At 34.7% G+C, this 19,523-nt stretch overlaps 1 protein-coding gene across 1 annotated transcript in view; it reads left to right on the top strand.

Annotated features, from left to right (window-relative positions):
* Positions 1–16,337, top strand: part of LOC149807878 (uncharacterized) — a 137,749-nt gene extending 121,412 nt beyond the window's left edge. Inside the window, exon 28 of the mRNA XM_089962126.1 lies at positions 1,664–16,337. Coding sequence (XP_089818252.1) covers positions 1,664–4,464 — 2,801 coding nt within the window. The 3' untranslated portion in view covers positions 4,465–16,337. The remainder of the gene's footprint in view (positions 1–1,663) is intronic.
* The last annotated feature ends 3,186 nt before the right edge of the window (positions 16,338–19,523 follow it).

The following is a 19,523-nucleotide window of genomic DNA, read 5'->3' as shown; positions in this document are numbered from 1 at the left end:
TACATTTGGATGAAAGTAACTTGACCATACCAAAAACGAGGTCAATGTGAATTATTATGTAGATAGATCTAGATGAAAGTAACTTGACCATACCAAAACAATGTAACTGTAGCCTACTTTACATGATTGAGTGATTTTTCTATTTTCATTTGTTCATTCATTACATCCTCAGGTATCTTGTGCCTATTCCACCTCCACTCATGAAAATTGGCACATAAATCTCAATAATCCATACCAAAATTAGGTCAGTGTGACCTAATTTTCATGCTTGAGTGATTGTTATATTTTGTAATTGTTCATTTGTTATGCCTTAAATGAATTGAACCTTATTTTACCAACTCCTAAAATTTGGCATGTGGATGCATCTTGAAAAGAGTAAATTGACCATATCAAAACTTTTTAAATTTGACCCGATTTTAACACTGAGGTGACCTTAATTTGTTATGCCCTGAATATCTTGGACCCTTTCACCTAACTGAGGAACAGTTTGTATATTCATCTCAGGAAAGGTAACTCAGCCATACCAAAACTAGGTCACTGTGGCCTAATGTTCATGTTTTAGTCATTCTGCTGGCTATAAGGCAGAGCATATTATGTCCGTCTATCAATCTCTTATAAATTGGCTTCAGCTCAGTACCTAAAGCTGTTCACTTTTAATAGCTACCAAACTTTGCAGATAACTTATAATTGAGGGTAAGGAAGAACCCTGTTATTTCAGGTTCAAAAACTCAAAAACTCAAAACTTAATTCTGCATATGGTAACCTAATCATACCTAATCATACCTAAACTGGGCCAGTGAGATATTTATTTTAAGCTATAAGTTCATTAAATCTTCAGTATCGTATAATCTATTTTATCCACACTTATAAAAATTACAACGTGGATGCATATCAAGCTGAATAATGCTGCCATATCAAATCTGGGTCATTGTGACACTGTGACATTATGCTACACCCTTAATATCTTGGACTCACCAATACCTGTACAACATTGCATATGGAATCCTTTCAGGGAGGGTAGTTTAGCCATTCCAAAAGTAGGTCACTGTAACTTAACATTTTTGATTAAGTTACTTATATTTTCAGCTATATCTTCATTACACCCACAGTATTTTGGACTCTGTTTCTCTGATTTATGATAATTGGTATGTGGAAGCATGTCAAGGAGAGTGTCTCAACCATACCAAAAATGTAGTTCATTGTGACCTGATTTTCAAGCTTGATTGGCTCTGATATTCTCCTCTCTACCAGTCTGTATTGTTGTCTATTCCATATGTACTCCTGTTGGTGAGTTTATTCATTCAAGTGAGTAAAACACTTTGTTTTCATTCAAATTGGCTTTTTCTAGACAAAAACAATATAACCTATATGATAAAAACTTATAAGTAAAAGTACTTTGGATTATACAGCATTACTTGTTATTGTTGAAGCATAGGTAGAGGACCTATTGTTAATTTAGAAAAATGGATCAAATACATTTGATATTCAACATTCTAACATATGTTTATGACAATATTGTAGAACCCACCTTGGTGGAAGATCAGTGTAATGATAAAATTTGTTGTGTTTTGTTTCACTCGTGCAGTCTAATCAAGTAAGTATCATTGTTTACTGCAGTACTTGCATTAAAAAAATCTAAAAAAACCTCTGTTTCTTATAACAGGTTCATCGGACAATAGATTCCTAAATTTACCACTGCCTGCAATGTTGCCTCCACAGATGTCACCACTGCCATTAATAACGATTGAAGATAAAAGTAATCCAGAAGGACAAAGCACCTTAGTAACTGTTGTTAAAACTGGACCTGGGATGACTTTCTTATCCAAAGACTATGAGGGATCATGGCCAAGAAACCCCTACACTGGTGTTCCTCAGATCGCATTTAGTTCAGAAGTACCCAAGGCCTCATTTCACACGGGCATAGAGCCCTTGAACCGAAAAAAGAAAGGTATACTAGCAGGATTGTTCATGTCACAAACACCACAACTGAATCGTAAATCCAGTACTGAGAATTCACAAGGATCTAAGGGAGGTTCCCTGCCAACATCTCCTCAAAGTCCTAGAGCTGCATCTTCCACATTAAAAGCTGCTATGGCCTCCATAGGGTCATTTTTCAAATCTTCTGACTCGTCAAAGAAGGTTGAAAAATTGGACAGTAAAGATAAATCTGATACCAAAGAAAAATCATTCTTCAGATCATCATCTTTTAAGTCTCCAAAACTCTTCCGTAAAGGTATTAGTCTTGATCAAGATACTGAATCTGCTTCGATTATTAAGAACACTGTGGTGACTGAAAATGCAAACAAGGAGAAAACTAAAGAAAATGAAGGAAACCTGAAATCTAAACCCAAAAGAATTTTGAAAAGGGAAGTCAGTATTGATGAGGAAAGAGATACCCCCAATAGGACTATTTCTGTTGTTCGTTCTTTGCCAAATTTAGCATATTCTTACTGTGAGAATGAAGGTAGTCCAGAGTATGTACACCGAAGTTTGTCCTTTGGTGCTGATGATGGAAAAATTTTAATAGAAAACTCTGTGATTGGATCAAAAGCTGGTAAACAGTCAACTAGGTCAACTCCAAGCCCAGAAACCAAAAAGTCAAAAAGTCTTTCAACCATGGAGAGCATAGAGGAAAGTGATGTGGAAGCAATTGAAAGTGAAATCCAAGGAAAGTCCAGAAGAGAAAGTCCAAGTCACTTCTTTAATAAAGAATCAAAAGACTCTTTAGCAGTTGTACAGGAGGAAGACCAAGAGCAAGTTAAAGAACAAATGAATATCAGCAGTGAAGGTTCTGTAGTTGTTGTAGGGGTAAAAAAGCACGAGGGAGAGAAAGAACACAGGGAATTTGCAGCTACAGACATGTTGCAATTTGTGCTGGAAGAAAAGCATGGACAAAACAAAGAATACATGGATGTTATCACCAAAGACATGCAAGAAGTTACACAGGAAAGAAAGCATGATCTAAATAAAGAACAGACTGATGTCACTAAAGACTACACAAAAGCCGCAGCAGATGACAGGTATGAAGATAAAACAGAACAGAGGGATCATGCAAGCAAAAACATAGAAACTGTTGCACAGGAAGAAAAGCATGAGCAAATAGAAGAACAATTAGAAATTATAACTAAGGACTCGCTAGCTTTTATACAGGATGTTCAAGAGCAAAAGGAAGGGCAGGTATTTGTTGTTGAAGATTCATTGGGTGCTGAACAGACCGGAAAGCATGAGCTGGCTATAGAAGTGGCCAGGATTGCCCCAGTTGCAGCAGCACCAAGTGCATATTTGCAAGGAATTCATAACCCAGTAGTCTCTACTAGTACAAGACATAAAGCTCCAAGGACTGTCCCATTTAGATGTGAGAATGTGCATGCTGGTAAGGAAAATTCAAAACCAACTCTTAAATCCCATAGTGGACCAATAATGGGAAAGTCAGGACTACGTCCTGTCAGGGGAAATTCTTATGATTTAAATGACATCAAGGTTGCCAGCCATTCAGTTAGGTCTAGCCTAGTGTCATCTGCTGCAAGGATGAAGTCTGCCAGTAAGAAAAGCCCGGTAACCCTCCTGAGTTACCACACAGCCACAATATCGATACCATCTGGAAACAAAAAGCCTCTAGGTCACACAGCATCTGAGCCTGTCACTCCATCAGCACTCAAGAAAATTGACAAAGGGCAGCTGAGTCCTGAAAAGAGGACTAAAAGGCCTGCTAGTTTTGATAAACCACAAAGTATTAAAAATGATTCAAAAGAAGCTGCTGAAAACCAAGATCTTGAAACATCCATAGATCATCTAAAATCAACAGAAAACTCGGTGAAATCTTCAGGTCAGCATGAGAGCATAGCTTCAGATGGTCATAGAAAAACAAATACAAAAGCCAAAGATTCTACAACAGTACCACTGGATTCAGAAAACATTGATTCCATTTCCTCAACCAAGGCAGACTCATCAGAGAAAGAGCTTTCAACCTCATCAAGCAAGAAGCCTGCTAATGATTCAAGCTCTGGAGCAGATACTGGTGGAACTGTAAGAGGATCAACACCAAGGAAATCATTGGACACCACACAAACCAAAACAACCTCCTCTGCTAGAGCTCCTGTTGTGCTGACAGTGCAGGGCATAAGGAAGTCTTCTTTAACAAAATCTTCTGGACCTTTACTTGCGACAACAGCTTCATCAGAGAAATCTTCTTGGAGCACAAGGGAATATATGAAAAAGGACACATCTCTTGAAGTTGATGCTAAGAAACTTACGAAGGAAAATGGGAGCAAGAAACAAGGAAGTAAAGTCGAAAAGCCAAAGGTGAAATTATCAGGAAAAGTTTCAGAGAATAGTTCATCAAGGAAAGCAACAATTTCTTCATCACATGGACCATCATCCTGTTCTAAGTTGGACCACTCAGGACCTCTGAAAGACTCGGTATCAGCTCATGCTAAGGCTCATTGCAAATCAGACACCAAGTAACTCATTATCCCCACACTTTTTGGAAGAATGTTACATTATCTTGCCCATCTGAATTTGCATGCATGGTTTTATCATTGAACTCTCATTTAACACATTAACCCCTGGAGGTTTTTGTCTGAAATTCGAGTAGGAAACTCATTTTGAAAGCTATTTCTGAATACATCCTAAAACACCAGCTTCCAGTTGATCTTCCAATAACATACTGCCTATTTGTGTTAGAAACATCGTTTTTCATTGGCTTTTTTTTTTTTTTTGCTTAACGGACCCATTATTTTCCTGTTGAGACCACCCATTATTCCAAATGCCCATCTTTTATGACTTTTTGTAAAGGTTCATCTGTCTGTTTGCAGTTCATACCTGTCTGCCTTAGATCTGAGACTAAAACGTCTAAAATCCAGACACAAAATCGGATTCCGATCACGGGCGAATTTTGGGTAGAAAAAATTGGGTCCAAAAAATGAGGTTTTTCCCTCTGTATTTTGTAGTGCAACTAGAAATTCCAGATTATTTGGAATCATTGTAGAGCTACATCTGTCTACCTTTCCTTAATACCACCCACTTTAGTATATCTTACATGACCTTGATGCTGCAGAGCTCGGCAGTAGGCTACTATCTCCTGCCACGTAAACTCATCATCAGGGGTTAATGTGTTAAGATAAAGATGTAAAACTTGGAGATGTGATTGATGCGAGTCCACAGACTTGTTCACACCAGTTTTGTAATTTGGATCCAACCCATTTTTGGGGGGAGGGGGAGCACTTCTTCATATAGTAATCTTTCATAATGATGTTCATGGGGGCCATAGAGTATGCTGCCTTATAATGGAGTATATGATACAGTACTCCTTGATTATAATGTCCTCGGGAAGCATAGAGTATACTGCCTTTTTACAGTGAAACTGCCTTATAATAGAGTATATGATAGAGTACTCCTTGATTATAATGTCCTCGGGAAGCATAGAGTATACTGCCTTTTTACAGTGAAACTGCCTTATAATAGAGTATATGATAAGTACTCTCATATTGTAATGATGTTCATGAGAGCCATAGATTATACTGCCTTATAATGGAGTATATGATAAGTACTCCCATATTGTAATGATGTTCATGAGAGCCATAGATTATACTGCCTTATAATGGAGTATATGATAAGTACTCCTATATTGTAATGATGTTCATGAGAGCCATAGAGTATACTGCCTTATAATGGAGTATATGATAAGTACTCCCATATTGTAATGATGTTCATGAGAGCCATAGAGTATACTGCCTTATAATGGAGTATATGATAAGTACTCCCATATTGTAATGATGTTCATGAGAGCCATAGAGTATGCTGCCTTATAGTTAGACTGCCTTATAATGAAGTATTTATACATATAATTTTACTACCTTTTAATGGAATGGGATGTATTTTCACCATGTGATAGGAACTCTGTTACAATGAAGGGCCTTATCACAAGGGATAACTGTAAGTGGGTGGGGTAGCAGGTATTGATGGCCAAGAAGAGAGCCTGGTTAATGTTGCATTTCTGCAGACTCAATGTTTTTAATTTTTTTTGGGCTGCATACTTTGCAGTAATATAGTTCTTGATGATCATAAAGTGTTGATGATTTTCTCGTTCTTTCATACATATTGTACATTGTTCATTATGAACATCCTTATTTCATTTTAATGATATTGGGAAATATGCCTGCTGATTATTTTTTGTAATTTGCCATAAAGTATAAGCAAAAGTGATTTAAATTTTTTACTTAAAGTTCAAGGAACATTTTCAGACGAGGTTTTGCTCTATTTCAACAGAAATCTGTGTCAGATTAATCCCAAATGTCAGAGTATTAAAATGGCACATACCTTAACCTCAGACCATCTTAATATAGAAATATAAAATAATAATAATGATTCCCTTTATTTTTTCTCGAGTGGCATAAGTATCCACAACCTACTGTAGTTTACATTATGACCCTGCAATTAAGACATATGCAACAAATATATGTAATTAGTCAAATCAACAATGGTAACATCTACTGCATCAATTAAAAATGAAACAAATATAACAGACAAGTTGTTCAAGATTTGCAGTCTATTATCATAAAGATTTGTTCACAGCTACCATTTACAAATATTAGACCATCTTAAAATCAAGAGGTATAGTTTCTTAAAAGTTGAAATACAAGGTGCTTGTTTAATAGGCTGCAAACTATTCCATAAAACTTAAGCAAAAGATTTGTTTAATACTTGTTCCATGTTTTTGGTATACTGTATATACTTGCTTATAAGTCTACTCCAACTTCAAATTCCAGATCTTCTGCCACATAATGCACAGGCAGATCTGGGTCTGTGCAGTTTAAAAGGAACAATCAGTTGGACAGACAACATATACTCGATTTGCAGGTGCATTTTTGCATTTTCAAATCAGGGTCTTGCTTGCAGTTTCATTTGTCTTATAAGAGTGTATATATGGTATATATATATATATATATATATATATATATATATATATATATATATATATATATATATATATATAAACCAGTCTACACTCAAGCATTTAGTCCTTTTGCAAATGCTTTGTACAAACTTGAGATACTAATATACTTTGGTGCTAAATTATGTAAGACTTGAAAATAAGAACAGCATTTCAAAAAATGATATAATTCTTAATTGGCATCCATTTAAGATGACTGAAAAGATGTGCTGAAATTGTTAAAATATTGTTGACCTTTAAAATCCATGTCTTCTGTTTTTTAAAGCAGCCTAGTCTCTACATGTAAGAAGAATTTTGGGATTTCTCCCTATACAGTAGAACATTTGATAAAATGAAAAACAAATATATTGTACACTTCTAGTGTGAACGAATCCAATATAAAAACATATTTGCTAAAGAGGCATCACTTGACATGAACAGATGGTCATATTCACATATTTGCTAAAGAGGCATCACTTGACACGCAGATGGTCCTAAATGAAAATGATAACGATCTGACAGCCAAAATATGGCAGCCATCTTCAGAATCTTGTTATTGCCAAAACAGGTCAAATCGACAGTGTGTTTTCATTGAAATATTTCTTATGACATTATGACTGCTCTCAGAATGAATGGTCATCTCTACATGGAGTATTTACTTAAACATTTTTCTTCAAATATTGTTCATCTTTTATTGCATTTGCTACATCCAAAATGGCTGCCTTTGGTGGCCATCTTGAAAATCTTGCTATGGATACTTCTCTAAAATGGATCGTGGTTTTTTAATTAGATTAGTATGTGGCAGGTCCTCAAATGAAACGGTGCCAACCTGAACTCCAACATGGCAACCATGGTGGTCATTTAAAAAATGTTATCACTACTCACCTTGAAAGAATAGTGAGATGGACATAGCACTTTAACTAAAACACCTCTTCAGTATAAAACCAGCCCTGAATCAAAACGGTGACCAATATGTCTTTCGCTTTTTAGCTGTGATGACAAAAACGAGTATGAAGGGACTTTTATCAAAATCTAATTTTGTCTTTGCCTCACAAAAGGTGAGACAATATTGGCAATATGTCCATCAGGAAGACCATATAACTTTTAGCTAAAAATCACTAAATAGCATTACCTCCTGTTTGACCTGGGCGATCAGCAGACTTTGCCCACAAATGCTTGGATTGGTCGAGAATATCCATAAAATTGACAGCTGAAGAGCTCAGAGATCGGGTTCACAGGATGCCGATGTTTTGAACTTAAAGTAGATGACTGTGGTTCAGGTGTTTGGATCTGTCAGAACTGTCTGTACCATGAATGAACTGACATGAAGCCAAGTTCACGTGTTTACTATTGGATATAAAAATATCATTTCTTGTGCAGGTCAGAATGTGAAAGATCATGGTCCCTGAGGACAGTTTCTTATTACTTGTGTCTATAGATAGTCATTAGGCTTGTATCCAGATCCACCAGTGTACAAGGCACATCCATGGGGATAATGAATCTAGGCATCAGAGGTCACAATCACGGGGTAAATTGTTAAGAACTTTATTTTTGTTCTTGTTTCCATGCATGCATTTATATCAGATTCATTACAAATGTCACATTGTTTAATGTGTTACTAGGGGGTGTGGTGACATTGATGCAGTCAAGATGGTCTGTTTATGGATATTGTGGATATATCTGAAGAATGCACTGAATAATGCTACATGCAGTTCAAAAACTTAATATTTCAAATCAATGTTCATTATGACTTCAACTTGTCATGTGGGTATACCTTTACAAAATCTGAGACAAGAGCATTGATCCATGATATCAGGTCATAGGTCATGACAAAGATATTTGTTCCTCACTTGCATTGTACACGTCAATTCAAACTTAGAAGAAAATACATTTTTTTAAATACAGATTTGATTTTTTTTAGTTTTTCAAGAATAGCTTAGATTTAAATATTAGCAATTAAAAAAAGATAAAAATAGGGGATAGACTTTTCATCAGTTCTTACACATTTTTTTCTGCCAACAGAGAATCGGTCTCATTTGATTCTTGTTTGAATTATTGTAATATATATCAGTTAACATTTAGCTTGGTGGGCTTTTATTAGATAATGAAAGTGTCGAGTCAAGATTGAATGTTTATAGTTAAAATGTACTTCAGTTCATTTTATCTATGGTAACAGTTAAAAAAAACAAAATTGTAAAATACTGTTGTCCATACATGGTATGAATGTTGTCAGATGAGGTTATTTTTTTACTGCAGTCAGGTTGTTACTTAAATAGTGCAATATTTACAACACTAGTTTAGAATAAAATTGTATATATGAAGACTTGTTTGTAATCGTATCACGAATTCATACATAATATATATATATCATTACCATATATACTCACGTGTAAGTTGGATCCATCTGCAAACTGTATAGACTTAGATCTGCTGTTGCATGATAGACATGCAGCTCTCGGTCAATGCAGTTTGCAAGGAATGATCAGCAGAGCAAACGTCATAGACCCTGATCTACCAGCGCATTATGTGACTGCAGATCAGAGTCGATACTATTTGCATTTGGACCCAGCCTGTGAGTATATACAGTAAATAAAAGAAAGCTAACAGTGTCTATGCAATGATCAGTATTTTGTACATAGTTGTTTATTTTCTACTTTTTAGACATTTTCTCTCTTTAGACAAGTGTACTATTTATATATCTTGTTTAGGTCACATAAGTTTTGTTTATACATTTTAATATGATATAATTTAGATCTTGCCAAAGAATCCAGTTAACTGGTGGTAACATATAAAGGTTGGACAAATATTATTTTTAAAAAAATCCTATTGACTTTCCTGTATTTTCACAATTGCTTTTCAGACAACTGCAAAAATGACATTTTATTAATCTGTGAGAGATTTTTACCATTAAATCTGAAAATGAAGGAGACAGCTGCAGGTAATTGCCATTTGTATTTGTCCGCCAGTTTTCAAAAACTAAATGATTAATTTTGCATTTATTATTGAAAATGACTTATATGTCTTAATGTTAAAGCAATGGTCATAAAATAAAAATTCAGTTTCAAAGTATGATATTTTGTTTAAAAATTAATAAAAGTTATCACTACTCACCTTTATCTATCTTCAGAGTCTGTACTGATGATTGATTTAGTGTGTCTGTGACAGTTACCATATATACTCCTGTATAAGTCTAGTCAACCTGCAAACTGCACAGACATAGATCTGCCATTGCATAATGTGCAGGCATATCAGGGTCTATGTTGTTTGTTTGAAGTAATCATTAAAACAAACAACATAGACCCTGATCTGCCAACACATTATGCAATGGCAGATCTGTGTCTGTATTGTTTGCAGTTGGACTATAAAAAAGTGAAAATAAACATGAAAATAAATGGAGGCATGTGTAGTATTTCATTGTGTTTGAATGTGTTCCTTTATCTATACCTGTATTTTTTTTTAGGAAACATTAATAAATACTTGCAAAAGATAAATATTTAAGGTAATGTGCATGATTTTGATACTTTCTTTTCATGAAGATTGTCATAGAAATGTTTTTTGGGCATGTCAGTGTACAGTTGGATTGCCTTCATTACTTACTTCTGATAGTACCCATATCTAGGAGACACTATTGATGCAGCGTCCAAAATTTATTTTAAGATGCTTACATTTGAAATCTTATTTGAGACGTCTGTTTACAGCTTTTGTCCCTGTCTGATGCAGTCATTTTTCATAATTTTTGTTAACATGGCCTTCAGCAAAATGTATGCGTCAGTTATTCTGCTTAATGGGGCAAAATTAGATCCAACATTTTCTATTTAGCAAAGCATCAGCAAAACATAAGTATTACTTTTCCAACTGTATTGAGATTCCGAGTCAGATTTAAGTTACATTTAGCTAAGTTTACCTGAAATTCTTTTCATATTGTTGTGAAACTTGATGTGGAGGGTACTTCTCCTCACAGACAAAAGAGGTCACTGTGTTTTAATTTTGACACTTAAATGACCTTGCTAAGTATTTGGAATATGCCTTAATGAAGCAGGTGAAATTAATGGTACATACCATTATGCATTTAGCTGTCATTTATCTGTCAACATATCTGATACATATTTTTCAATGTTGGCATTTTTATAGAGTCTATCACATTACTATTAAACTTTATATATATATGTCTAATGAAAATTATTCCACTAATGGATTAGTTTGTTTTAAAATTATTATTATTTTTTCCATTATTTTGCATATTCCTAACACACTTAGATATAAGAACATCACTGGCATCATTACAGTTCAGTATGATTTTAGAAAGGTGCAGACAACCAAAGTCTATGTATTTACTTAGAAATTACATGTATATTCTCAAGTCCAAATAATTAACCAAGTCTGAATCATGAAGTAATTTTAATATGCTCTGTCACAAAGAAAGTTTTTTTTTTTTTTTTCTTCAAAGCATACCTTAAGACAGAGTTGAGATTATCCTTTTCAAGACTTTAACCAAGTTTTGTTTCCCATATTCAGACTGAGAGATAGATTGTGAATCCTGTTTGTTTCAGCTCCCATGGGAGAACACTGTATTTCATTGTCTTTCTTTCTTTTTTTTTCTTTTTTTAGGGGACCAATGGTTTATTCCCACTGGAGACAGTAATAAAAATGTGTTACATATGTAATCTTTCCACTTCAGTTTTGAATAGTTCCTTATGAAAACTCAAAAACATTGATTGCCTGTATAAAGCTGTATAATTATGACTATTATTTATTGCACTGTTATTTTGTTATTTTTGGTTGGTTACCACTTTTAATTACTTTTTTCTATTGATATGGTTTCAGTGTATGGGAAAGAAAGTCACAGAAAATTGTCAGCCTAATTTGCAATAATCTTAAAATTAGAATGAAATTGTTATCTTAAAGTTTTCAAATTAAAGGTGTTGTCATAAAATATATTCAGAACAGAACCATAAGGTTTGTGATTTTGTGGCAGATTTAAATTCAGGAAAAAGGAAAATGGTGTGAAATGTTCCGCTGAAAATCAGGGGTGTAATAACTTAATGTTAATAATTGAAAATCATGATTTAACTACATGCTGGAAACTGAAAATAAAGATGGAAATCAGTGCTGATAACTGAAAATCAAAATGTAGCTCCGTGCTGATAACTGAAAATCAAAATGTAACTTTGTTCTGATAACTGAAAATCAAGATGTAACCTTGGTTAGGTCTTGCATTGCATCTCTCCATCAAACCATGGTTAGGTCTTACATTGCATCTCTCCATAAAACCATGGTTATGTCTTACGGTGCATCTCCATAAAACCATGGTTATGTCTTACATTGCATCTCTACACAAAACCATGGTTAGGTCTTACATTGCATCTCTCCATAAAACCATGGTTAGGTCTTACATTGCATCTCTCCATAAAACCATGGTTATGTCTTTCATTGCATCACTCCACAAAACCATGGTTAGGTCTTACATTGCATCTCTCCACAAAACCATGGTTAGGTCTTACATAGCATCTCTCCATAAAACCATGGTTAGGTCTTACATTGCATCTCTCCACAAAACCATGGTTAGGTCTTGCCTTCAGATCAGTTTCAGCAACTAATATAGAAGTGTATTTATTTTACAATCATTTTAAGTAAAATGGATTTTGTGCAGTATGTAATTAAAAATTGTGATGAAAAACAACAATGGCTGCTGGTTTCCTCTTTAAATTTTTAATGAAGTGAGACACAAAAAGTTATCTAACAGTTATCAGTTTACCTTGTCAAACAGAGAATAATTATGAATAATTTTCCATGTGGGCTCTGATGTTCCTGTTAAGTTTTCACAAGCATATTACAAGTGATCAGTCATTAATTACAATCGATCAGAATGTTGAAAAAGGATTAAGACTTGTCATTTAGGCAATCACTATGGTGAGAATGAGAGAGATGCAGAATATTGAAAAAGAATTCACTCCATTTCATTATGTACACAAATTTGATTTGCAAACCATCTTAAACCATTGCTTTAATGATTTATGATGATGAAATAAGAGATGCAGAGATCAAGTAGAACATGGTTTCCATAATTTACATTTGTTATTGTTTTTTTTTTCTCTCAGTCTATTGATCAGCATATTGACCATTAAATTTCTTCAGTTTCCAACAAATCATTTTTCATTTCCATGCCTATTACATATGCCCTATGCTAAATTTTCCTTGCTAGCTCATTCTTTGTTCCAGAGATATGTCACTTCCACGTCCGTATTGGGGGCAGTTAATAACTGCACGAGTTTTTGTGGGACTCATACATTTGAAATTCAGTTACACATAATAGAATGGTATTGAAATTTATTTTCACAGCATATGTAGGGTTTTCAGTTTTTGAACATTAAAAATTAAGTTTAAACAGAAAAATTATTGCACATAATGTTAATGAGACATAGTACATAGTGTAACTTTAACAAGGCTCGTTGGGATTTGTCCTGACTTCTTATGCATAACTATACGGTTGAGACAGTGAGTTTGCTCTTCAGCGTTCAGTATCATTTACAGGAGATGAGCCATCTAGTGGTCCATCCTCTTGACATTGATTTCCACAGCATAATTGGTTTCCACAGCATAACTTTATCAAGGTTTGTTGGATTTCAGCTAGATTACTGATGCAGCTTTGCATTGAAGAGGCTTTATACGTGTTCACTTTTCAAGATGTCATTTACAAGAGTTATGCACCTTGATTGTCCATCCTCCTTAGTTTGGTTTTGACAGCATAACTTTAACAAGGTTTGTTAGATTTAAACTAAAGTAATTATTTGCATTCAAATATTGCAAGGAAAAATCGCAGAAACAATGTGCTCATTTTATGACCATTCTTTTATGGTAATGTTTGTGTAATATTTCCTCGGAAAGAAGGTATAGTTTTTAACCAAAGAATGCATAATTAATCTTCAATTTTAATGTTTTTGACTTGGACTTAACTATGGAGGTTAGTAATCTTGTTGATAGTGATTTGCAGTCAAAACATAATTCAGTGTTTTTGTCAGTGTGGGAATACACATAAGCATTGTGTGTTTTAGAGATAAGTACACAGCAAAAGATGCAGTTAAAAAGGCCAGTATATTATGATTCTCACTCTTTGTCCTGCTGCTGCCATTCTAGGAAATGTAATTACATTAGTTCTCAATGTAACTCTTATAGGCTTTGAATAACAATCCTTTTTGTTCCTTCTAATTTTAGAAATTTTATGTTCATAATTGCTCAAATCTGTATGTTGATTTTCATTACTGTTATTTGTCTGTGAAAATAACATTCGTTTCTGCAGATGATATGCCTGTGTGTTTTTAGCTCTACTGGTCGTCATCAGGGAAAGCTTATCGAATAGTCTGTTGTCCACCATATGTCTGTCCATTAGCACAAGATTTTCATCTCTACTGAACTACTAGGATTGACAAGAAACTTTACACACACATTCATCCCATGGTCTAGTTGGTCGTAAATGAAAATGGTTCTCTGCAGACATACAGTATGGCTGCCACAAAGGACTACTATTCCTGAATGGATAGTTAGATCAATAAGGAGTTTTCACTAAAAGACGGTTTATCACTGCTCCTCTGGAAATGATGGTCATATTAACATGGTGTTTTCACTAAAAGACTATTTATGGTGTATAGTTCATCCTCAATGAAAATGATGGCATTCTTATGTCCAGTATGGCAGACACAGTGGTTATCTTGAAACTGTATCATTATTTCTCCTGAATGACCATCATGGGTTTTTTTGCTGTTTTTTTTTAAATACTTACTATTTCTAGTTGATCCCAGATTAAAATGGTGCCATTCAGACATTTAGTATGCGTGCCATAGTGTCCATCTTGAAAATCTGTTTACTACTACTACAGAATGAGTGGTCTGGTCAGCATAGGGTTTTCACTGAAATTGCTGAACTGAGTCCATCTTGAAAATCTTATTAATATATCTTCTTGATGGTGGTTTTCCAAATGAAAAGACATCAAATTAGGGTTTCCATCAGACAACTTCTTATGATATCTTTGTGGTCCTGAATAAACCTGGTGCATCTAATTTCAAAATCTTGTTATTGCTGAATATTGGAGATTGTTGATACTCAGAAGTTAAAAGGAAGCAGTGATCTTCTCTTTAATTCCTTGAAATTCTTTTCAGTCAGAAGAGCATCTTGTTTGAATTAAGTCATGAGTGGTTTACATTTCTAGTCGGCTCATATCTCCTGATCAGTTGTATAATTATTTCTTTCTGTCTGAAGGAGTGGTCTTTTTGTTGAAAAGTATTGATTTCAATCAAACTTGTCACACCTGCAAAATGAAGCGGCTCAAAATGACAAATATGCATTTTAAAATTTGCCCGATGTACACTTATTCCATTGTCTAATGTACACTTATTCCATTGTCACAATGCCATAGCCACTAAACATTGTTTAATTAACTGAATTGGTGACTAGGTTCACAGAGTAATTTGCCTTTTAAAAAAAGACATTTTTATATAACTTGTACTTAAACTACATTTGATGTCCCAAAATAATGTTACATGATGGGTTTCTGAACTTCAGTATTTCATCTTTTTTATTTTGTTTTTACAGATTGAAAAAGAATGTGAATTTGCTATTGTTGCTTTTCAAATGGCATAACAAATGTTATCTACTGCTATATAAAAAAATGTTATAATTAAGATGGAGTTTATCAGGGTGAGGTAAAAAGTCTATAAAAGTGTAACAACTTGTATAAAAGAAATTCTTTTTAATCATTGTTCAGGCTGCTCGCATTGATAGACTTTTAGATGCAGCATCAACAATCACAATGCCATTTGTACATGATAACAACAAGGGTAATACAAATTGATATTTATGCGTGCATTAAAAAAAGTACCATGGAATCTAAGTGTTCTGCATAAACATTGTTTCCAGTAGAGCTTTCATTTATTGCAGGGTTTCTGTTGTAGAAACAAATGTGGTAAACGTTCATCTGTTTCTGTTGTATTTCTCTGTTACTGTGTTAGAGATCAACCATTTAATGGGTGATGGAAATTTGTCCTAAGTTTCTGGCCCTCCAATATTTTGATTAAAGTATTTTGGCTCTGATTTATGAACAAAGACTATTATATACATTATATTACTTGAAAAAAATATTTTGAGGAATAAGGAAACAGATTTTGGCTTGAAAGAAAATCCTTAGGCCCCTTCCCTAAATTAAATGGTTTGTCCCTTACAACATACTCTGGCATGCTGTTTATTATCTTACAAATATTTATATGGTTTCTAAGAGTTACACATTGTTTCAGAATAGTATGATGCATGTAACATTATCATCTTGTACTTTCATAACTTTTCATACTATTTATTAGTCACTTTCACTTTTTATAATGATTCATGATATTAGCCATTAAATACAAGTATACAATAACTGCAGTATATACTTTTTCTTGTACGTAGTAGCAAGGTGTGCACAATGGTGAGAGAGTCATGCATCAAAATAACCTGATAAAATGTACATCTTGTCATCTGTGTAATATGTTGCCCAGCATTCATCAGCCAATGTTTATCTTTAAATTGGCACAAAATTGTTATTGCAGCTTTCCCATACTACTTCAAGGATAGCCATGAAACTACAGACACATTCATTCCATGGTCTGGTTGGTCCTAAAAAAAATGGTGCTGATCAGATATCCATTATGGCTGCCAGTCCACCATCTTGAAAATCATGTTATTGCTACTCCTTCCGAAAGAAAAATCATTAATATGGGGTGTTCACTAGAAGATTTTTTATGTCTATTTTGGCTACCGTTGAAACTTGTTACACTATTACATACAGTATGGACTCCATAGAGGCCATCTTGGAAAATTTGCTACGCTTCCATTTTGGAAAGTCTTATCAAGACCGGATTTTCACAGAAAGACTTCTTATGATATCTAGTTTGTCTTAATCGAAAACGGTGCTGATCCAACAGTTAAAATGGCCACCATGGCAGCCATCTTGAAAATCTTGGTATTGCTACTTCCCCTGAATGGAAAGACATATCATCATAGGGCATCACCAGATGTCTTAAGGTGTCTTGCTGATCTTGAGTAAGAATTTTGTTGTTATGATATACAATCCATTTTGAATTTAGTATTGCTGCTTCTCGTAGAAAGTCATATCAACATTGGGTTTTCACCAAAAGACGTCTTATGATGTGTAGTTGGTTTTTTGTTTGTTTCTGTTGGTTTTAATATCACTTTTAACAAGTTATCATGCCAAGGAAATAAGGCTTGGCTGCATTTTGCTAAGGAAAAAGGCGTGGCTTTATTATGCAAAGGAAATAATGCTTGGTTGTATTATGCTATGGAAATAATGCTTGGTTGTATTATGCCAAAGAAATGGCGTGGTTTTATTATGCCAAGGAAATAAGGCTTGGTTGTAATATGCCATGGAAATAATGCTTGGTTGTATTATGCCAAGGAAAAGGCGTATCTTTATTATGCCAAGGAAATAAGGCTTGGTTGTAATATGCCAAGGAAAAGGCGTATCTTTGTTATGCCAAGGAAATAAGGCTTGGTTGTAATATGCCAAGGAAGTGAGGCTATGCACCTTTCCCAAGGACAAACTGAGCAATGAAAATGGTGTTGATATGACATCCAGTATGGTAGCCATCATGAGAATATTGTTATTGCTCCTCTTCGTAAATATCAAAATGGGTTTTAAAGATTACATCTAGTTGGTCCTGAATGGAAATGGTGTCATTCTGACTTGGAATATGGCTGCTATGTCAACCTTCTTGAAAAATTTCTTCTCAGTACTTCTCAGAAATGAAAATTCATATTGAAATAGTGTTTCATCAGGAGACTTCTTGAAGTGTCTAGTTGGTCCTGAATGAAAATGATGCAGATCTGTTATCCAGTATGGCCAACATGGCACCCCTCTTGCTACTCCACAAAATGTATTGATGGTTATATTATATCGACATACGATTTTCATCAAAATGCTTGTGATACGTAGATGGTCCTAGTTGAAGATGGTGCCCCACGTACATCAGTGTGGCTGCCACCAAGAACATTATGAAAATCTTGTCGCTAATTATCCTGCATGGATGGTTGTATCAATCTTTAATGAACTTGAAAACCACTTAACATAATTTGGCTAACTTTGACAGAAACCTCTAAATATTCATGGAGTCATTGTGACCCTGACCTTGAATCTTTTAAATCCCCCAAAAGTAGGTGATTTCATTGTCTCGTATGCTAGCCATCTACAGAGTTTGGTCAAGGTAGGAGGTACTGTATGTATGTATGTATGTATTAGTTACCTCAGTGCAAAAATAGCAGTAAGGTATCAATTTAAAACAAAGTTCCAGAAATGTAGAAATGTGTAATTTCATTAAACCCTAGGAAGATAAACCCTTCCAAGCAAATGTAAACATGAAATAGAATAAGATAAAATATACATCGTAAAGATATACAAATTCTGTGAAAGGAAAAAGATGGTAACATGTAAAGTATTTGAAAGTGAATTGTCAGGTGTTGGGGGTTTTGTTTACAAACCGATTTCCCTCCAAAAGTCCAAAATATTCTCGGATGGTACATGATACGGTTTCTTCATTGAATTCACCTCGAAATACTTTTGGCTGACATGGAGTAAGTTTAAACACTGTACAAGAATGTGCTCCATTGTCTTTGGACATTGGAAGGTGCAAGCTCTGTTCGAGGATCACTTTTCAGGAGGTATGCACGAGTCAAGATGTGCGTGTCCAATATGCGAACATCACAGCACCGCCTCATCTCTGCACATATTTCCATACGAGAGATGCTAGTCTCCAATGGTGGGTTTAAATTCTGAAGAATATTTGAGGCGTTTTCTTTCCACATATTCTGGCAAGGATGAAGAACATGTTGATGTATATACTATTTGATATCTGAATATGGAATCTTTCGTTCAGAAATGCGAGGTATCTTTGTCTGCTTGATCTACCCTTTTACAACTCTGAATGCATATGTGACTTGGCAGCCAACAGTACCATTATCTTCGCTTGCCAATGTTCCGATATGATAACCCAATATACACCATGGTGGATCGAGCAGATATTTTAGTGCTTTGTCCAAGTGACATGTTTTGTATTTCGTAAGTTGCCTCCCTTAGTACTTGGTATGTAATGCCAACTAACCAATAGTGTGTAACAGCAATGTATTTTACATCGGCCAAAAATGGTGGAGGCAATTGACTCATACGGATACTTTGTAAGTTTAACATCGAAATTATGACTAAGTACAAGAGAGAAGCCATTACAGATGTATTTGAATTAAAGGCATTTGTACAAACACGGACTGACAGTGGAAAATTGCTTGTTTTTCCGTCTATTCAAGTTACGTGCTCCCATTGTCTCGATCGTGTAGGAACAGTGTTCAAATTTGAACAACTTAATTTTGGCTTGATACCGTGGCTTGCCGCCGCATTCAATGAAATTCACAGACCAAAGCACATAAATATCTGCTCGATCTGCCAAGGTGTAGATAGAGTTATCGTATCGGAACTTTGGCTAGCGAAGATGACAGTACATGATACTTTTTATATACAGATTTTATGCACAAATCGGGTTTCGGTAAGATTTTGGATATT

The sequence above is a fragment of the Sinohyriopsis cumingii genome, chromosome 1 (assembly GCF_028554795.1).
Source record: "Sinohyriopsis cumingii isolate HCF-2022 chromosome 1, ASM2855479v2, whole genome shotgun sequence".
Lineage (NCBI taxonomy): Eukaryota > Metazoa > Mollusca > Bivalvia > Unionida > Unionidae > Sinohyriopsis > Sinohyriopsis cumingii.
This window is presented reverse-complemented; position numbering and strand designations above follow the sequence as displayed.